The sequence below is a fragment of the Bidens hawaiensis genome, unplaced genomic scaffold (genome assembly GCF_021521415.1).
Source record: "Bidens hawaiensis isolate Kalapana, Puna unplaced genomic scaffold, B.hawaiensis_p1.1 tig00020115_1, whole genome shotgun sequence".
In the NCBI taxonomy this organism is placed as follows: Eukaryota; Viridiplantae; Streptophyta; class Magnoliopsida; order Asterales; family Asteraceae; genus Bidens; species Bidens hawaiensis.
In genome coordinates, this window is record NW_027493057.1 from 416716 (window position 1) to 423285 (window position 6570).

Consider the following 6570-nt stretch of genomic DNA (forward strand, 5'->3'; position numbering starts at 1 on the left):
TTGATCTTTTTGAAGAAGATCCTTTTTTCCTTGGAGCCGTCGGTCCATCCATGTCGACCACGGGAATCGGTTCTCACTTCGGTTGATGTCTCGCAATCTCCCACATGTCCATGTGGGGAAAAGATTTATGTCGAAAAATCTTGACATAATCGCGCAAGGCGTTCTTTATGACAGTCTCCTCGCTCGCGCCGCTTTGTGGATTTCGGGCCTACAAAACATATAGAAATATATATATATATATATATATATATATATATATATATATATAAAATGTAAACATAAAGTAATAACATATTAAAAAAAATAAACTAATAAATTTTAAAAATAGTTACCAATTGGACGTAGCAAGTATTAAATTTAGACATTTTTCGATTCAAATCTCCCCACTTGGAAGTCATTTGATCCATGTTTCGATCGGTTGACCCGAGAAGTTTTTCGAAATGTGCGATAACACGTCTCGTTTTTGTTGGTTTGCGTATTTTTTTTGTTTCGGTGGCATATAAGTAAGCCTTGGTCAAGACGACCTCCTCCGCGGACAACCAAGGCTTCTTCACGGCGGTGTCATCCTCCTCCGCGAGTTCATCTTCATCCGCATTGTCGTCTTCTTCACGAAAAGCACGTGAAAATTGATGTATAACATCGTTATTGTCTAGGGGATCGACGGACATTTGAGACGATTGAGATTGAAACATTTGAAAAGCATTATTTGGATAATATTAGGTTGAAAAAGGTGGAATAAAAGGTTGGTTTTGATACATCTGAAAAGATTGCGATTGAAAAGGTTGGTTTTGGGACGGTTGAAAAGGTTGTGGATGATAAGGTTGTTGTTTGGAAGGTTGTTGTTTGGAAGGTTGTTGTTGGAATGATTGGGTTGTGTCGTGTTCATCTTGTAACGGAAATCTCGTCGGCTCGCCTAGATTTTGTCGAACATTTGGTCGGGTTTGGGTTTTCTTTGAACCCGAGCCACGTTTCCTAGAACCCTCCATTGGTGTGATGTTAGAATGTTGTTTGTAGTAGAAGATTTGAGTTGGATTTGAGTTGGATTTGAAGATGGATTTGAGTTATTTATATAGGTTAAATAAAAAATTTTATTTTTATTTAACCCCCCCCCCCCCACGGTCAAAACCCCCCAACGGTAACATTTATTGAACAAAACAACGTGATGGCCATCACGCCGGACCCCCATCACGCGTGATGGAGGGGACCGGCGGCGGTGTTCGTGGTGGAATAACGAGTGATGGATGGTCCATCACGGACCACCCGTCCCCTCTAATTAAGATCCTCGGGATCCTTAATACCAAATAATTGATTTAAATGAGAAATAAATGACCAAATAGTGTTTTTTATTGCATGTAAGTATGTTATCGTCCACATAAAACAAGAGATGCATAATGCATGAATCTCAATTAAAAACAAATAAAGAGGTGTTGCCTTGAACAACTCTTCTATTCCACCTATAATAATTTAGATGATCATGATCTAGAGGTCGTGCCAGTTCATTTGTCTTGAGGATAAGTATGCTCAGACGCTTATACCACCACATTCATTATAGAAATGTGTGATACCTTTAAGATCAAGGCACAATCAACTTGTAGTTATTTCTTTTTTAAAGAAAGTTGAACATGGTTGAGTTCATTACTGGCCAGTTCAGTTAGTAAAGCGTTTTTGATTGAATTATTCCTACCTTTTAAAACCAATTGGCTAAGAGGTAGCATCTACTCGTAGGAAGACGACAAAGAGTTGTTGAGAAGCTGCCCTTACTGATCACATGATGACCTCTTGAATGATAGCTAACACGTTTTACAATGGGTTATAAGCCTTCAATCAGGCGAAAAGTTTGCCCTCCATATGATCTTTCTTAAGTTGTATCCATTATTATTATTATTATTATTATTATTATTATTATTATTAATTAATTAATATGTATGTATGTATCTTCAATGAGGGTGGGTTTGATTTTTGAATGTCCGGCCGGGGTTGTAAAATATTGAAAAGGGATAGTGGTCCTCATATACCACCCCACATGTCTATACGGCTCATATAGGCGTATAGGGTATGAATGACTGACAAGAGGGAAAAAACAGTTTTTTGCAGCCTATACGACCGTATAGGCCTATACGAACCGTATAGGCATTAAATGGCTCGTATTGCTCTCTGACAAAACCATAAAACCTATACGGTGGTATAGGACTATACGACCGTATAGAAAACATTTGCAGAAACATTCAGACTAAGCTTAAAACATGAAAGATATTTATGATGGTTGATAAGATTATGCTGAAAGTAATTTGACTGAATGTAATATCAGGATTAAAGCTTAAAATGTGAAAGATTTGTTTGATGTTTTATAAGATTCTACCAAAAGTTGTTTAACTTCATGTATTATTAGGATTTATGAATCTAACAAAAATAATATATGTATATGTGCTCTTATTATATATAAGCTACAAATATGCCTAGAATATTAAAAAACCTCAAAAAAATTTTAGAAAATTTAATAATAAACAAGCTGGGTCAACCAGCCCCAAACAATCTTGAGCTTTTGACGAGCTAAGCTTGACCTCAACATTTAAGCCCGTTAAGATAAACGAGCCAAATACGACCCGTATAAATCACATATATTAAATATATGGTCATCATTTTTTCAAAAAAAAAGTGTTTATACCTCCGGCACCACGCCGCCGCCATGGATTCCGACCATCACGTTTTTCCGGTCATCTCATTTTTCCGGCCATCACGCCTCCGCCACGGCAACCACCGCCGCCATGAATTCCCGCCACGACGACCAGTTCATTTTTCCGGCAACATATCCAATATATACATTGAGTTTAAACCTTCATATTATTGTTTGTATAATCAATGATGTTCGATTCAGCCTTAATTTTAACATATGATGTGGCGGCAGTGGCTGTATGTTTTGATTTTTGGGTTAGATAATTGGTGAAGAAAACTTAGAAACCCTAATTATAATTGGGGAAGATGAAGTGATAATATATAGTTTATGTTATATAGCTATACCAAACATTAACTTAGTTCAACTGGTAGTTTTGGTGGGTTGTTAAACCAGAAGTCCCGGGTTTGAATCCCGGTGTTTACATGGTATTGGATAATTATTTTTAAAATGAATTAAAGGCTTAGGGGTAAAAAGGTAATTTCAACATTTTTTAACAGGTCAACGCTTGGTCAGCTGACGGATTGGCACAGACTGACCCGCCAAAATATCACAGACATGCAAAATGCGCAAAATCTTTTTCAGTGGTTATTCCATCCAGCGACGAGATAACCCAGGGGGGCAAATTGCAGATTTCTCTAAAATTAAAAAAAAAAGAAGAAAACAATAGAAGTGAATAAAAGTTGGAAAGTATGTATGTATCCCCAAGTTACATCCGCCCTAATTTGCTTTATTAGCTGCTGCAGTTACATCTTCTTGTTCTTGATCGATTCAATTTAACGAAAGACGATCGTTATGGTAAGTTAACCTGCTTCTTTCAATTCGTAAATGCTTGCTTTGTTGGGTAGGTTAATCGTTGAAATTGCCATCGTCTACCTAACTAACATCGATCTATTCTTACTCTTACTTTACTCCTCTCTCTCTCTCTCTCTCTCTCTCTTGTTGAATTGAATGAGAATGAATGTGTCATCATCTGAATGCGATAGATAAAAGCCTTGTCTTGTATGTATGATTGCCGATGTCTTAGGTTTATTTAATGCTATTGGCTTCATACTTCATCCGTTTCTCCTAACTGCAATGTGTATACTAACCCTAATTTATTCTATCAATTTTACTTGGAACACAGACTTACTTCAATTCAATAACAATTACTCCAATGCTACTTGTGCAAACTGTTACCAACAAATTCAATCCTAAAAATAATAATATTCACAGCTACTACATAGTCTGCTAAATTGCATAACAGATCAACTGATCCATCAAGATTCTAACTTTATGGGTCGAAACTGCGCACTAACAACTAACTACAAACTATGTGCTGCATATTTTAAGGTTTAATAGTTTTCGAACTTGTCTGAATTGCTTGTTATTTTGTAACGATGTTAGGTACGTTTACAGCTCGACCCGTTTCTTAACGAACTAACCACCATGTTTGAGCAGACCACAGAAAAGGGCTCTGTGTGGGTTTCACTCAAACACTGTAAGTTTATCCTTATTTCTCTATCTGGTTTTTTCTTTTAAAATATCGATTATTGTGTTTGTTTTTCAGCCTCTGACAAGTCAAAGGTGCAGAGGAATAAGATAACAACTGCTGGTAAAGAACTTGAGTTCAAATGCCTTGTTAGGGCCACTGATGGAAAGAAGAACATTTCTACATTGGTAATCAATTTGAACCTGTTTTGTTTTGTCATTTTATTATATTTTAAATTTCTCAGTTACATATGATCCTTTCTGAGTAGAGGTAGCAAAATGGGTGGGTTTGGTTACAGGGTTCATTTAATTAGGAGAGCTCGAGTTTTTCTTGTTTTGAGCTCTTTGTGTAAAATTGGAGCTCGGCATGCTATTATTTAGCAAGTATATAGTCATTTTATTTTATACGAACATATATATATATATTAATTATACAAATAATATGTATCAATGTAAATATACGTTAATTATACAAATGATTATATATGTGTGTTATATGATCGTGTAGGAAGATGTTACTAGTTGAGTTCAGTATGTGAAGCTCAGGATTGAGCTTCAGCTTTTCATTAACTGAGCTCCAACTTGGGCTTGAGTTTAGGCTTCAGCTCGTATAAGTTCGATTCATTTCGACCTTTTGGTGAGTCGAACTTGAGTAGCTCACAAGTGATCCCCTAGGTTGGGTAATCAATCAAAATGGGTTGGATGAGGTCGGCTTAACTGCATAACTTATTATTATTATTATTATTATTATTATTATTTTTATTTTTATTTTTTATAATAAATATTTGCCTTAAATATAATTCCAAAAACTATACTATTTCCACCTTTTCTAGTTAAACATGTTTAGATGTTTTATGAATTTGAACGCATTTTGCATGACTTTGATCCATTTGACAAAATAAAGTGATAAAAGTCCTAAAATTAGTTACACTGCAAGAACATGATTATTCATTATTTTGGTTTAAATCACAAACAGGTCGGAACAAAAGATCATCAACGGTTTCAAGCGTCTTACGCTACCATTTTGAAGGCGCGTATGACATCATTGAAAAAGAGAGAAAAGAAAGACAAAAGAAAGGCCGTGGATGCCATTGAGAAGAAACCCTCAAAAAGCGCTAAGCCTATGGATGTCGATAAGAAGCCACCAGCGTCAGTTAAACGTTCTACTGCCAACCCGTAATCTTATCATGCATCATACTTTATCATATTTGCATGCTTTCTTTTGTTAAAAGACGGTTTTGCCCCTCACCCCTGCATCATTTTGATGAATCGATAGTTACAAGTCATTAATACTTAATACCTTTGGGTGGATAATCAGCTTCTTTTACTAGTGAATTTTGGTTTGCTTTTGTTGGATTTGTATTTGTTTGGTTTTACCTACAGGTGGCAACAATATGGGTCTGAGTACCGGGTCAACACAGGTCTGTGACTTCCAGTACAATGAATTTACCTATTTAATAAATATTTGAACTAGTGACAAATTATGTTACTTATAGTGCTAATTTTATATTGGCTTCATAAATTTTCTTAATTGATATAACCGTATGTGTATTATCTATTGCATTATACTTAAATATAAAAATCAATGGGTTGAAGCCACAATCTCTTTATTGGTCCAAGTGAGGATTGTGGTGCCACGTCAAATTTTTTTCTTTTCTTTTCTTTTTTCCTTTCAAATTTATGGTAGTACCATTGATATCTGCCAAATTTGCGTCTTTTCGTCTCTACAATGCATGGATTTTTTTGGGGGGTTCATGATGTTTTGTATTCTTAAATATGGGGCATTTATCAAAAAATATTTTGTTTAGTTTCGGTGTGGTAACCCGATACCGACCTAATTCGCATTGGTTCCTTTCCGCAGTACACGAGTTTTGTTTTTCTGTTTTTTTTCAACAATATGGTAATTTGTTGCATTTGGGTGTTGAATCATTTTTTGGTTTAGTAGTACCGCGCGGGTTTCAACAAACGACCATACATCGTTTTAAATATGTTTTTTCTATCATAAGTTATATGAGTGCCAATTTATTCTATTTGTTTACTTTGTCGAGTTTATTATCGTTATCGTTACGAACTTAAATGATACTGACCAAATTTGCGTCTAAACATGTGGATTTTGTTACCTAGTTTGTGTTTATTTAAGATATTGCTAGCATCTTGTTATTCGTTGTTTTACATTTATGTGTATTTAAACTATTTATTTAATACTAATATTAAATATTTATTGTCTTGAATTAATTAATTTGAAGAATGTTTTAGAGTTGGAAGATTACTGAAGAGGTATATACCCGCCTCAACACCGAGCGAGGCGGGTCAACCCACAAGATATAGACAAGAGGCTTGAAATCAAGATATTATGAAGGCACAAAGCCAAAACCTATGCGCATGACGCATATCACATATGCTCACGCATATCACATATGCTCATGCAT

At 35.4% G+C, this 6570-nt stretch overlaps 1 protein-coding gene across 1 annotated transcript; it reads left to right on the forward strand.

Annotated features, from left to right (window-relative positions):
* The first annotated feature begins 3366 nt into the window (after positions 1-3366).
* Positions 3367-5565, forward strand: LOC143559903 (signal recognition particle 14 kDa protein-like). The gene is made up of 4 exons (XM_077048335.1): positions 3367-3469; positions 4058-4151; positions 4221-4330; positions 5118-5565. Exons 1-4 carry the CDS (start codon positions 3467-3469, stop codon positions 5319-5321), a joined length of 411 nt encoding a protein of 136 aa, XP_076904450.1. The 5' UTR covers positions 3367-3466; the 3' UTR covers positions 5322-5565.
* Positions 5566-6570: the final 1005 nt, after the last annotated feature.

Coding starts and splice junctions, on each gene's coding strand:
- LOC143559903 (XM_077048335.1), top strand. Junction 4,152..4,220: donor GTGGGTTTCACTCAAACACT/GTAAGTTTATCC, acceptor TTTGTTTTTCAG/CCTCTGACAAGTCAAAGGTG. Junction 4,331..5,117: donor AGAAGAACATTTCTACATTG/GTAATCAATTTG, acceptor AATCACAAACAG/GTCGGAACAAAAGATCATCA.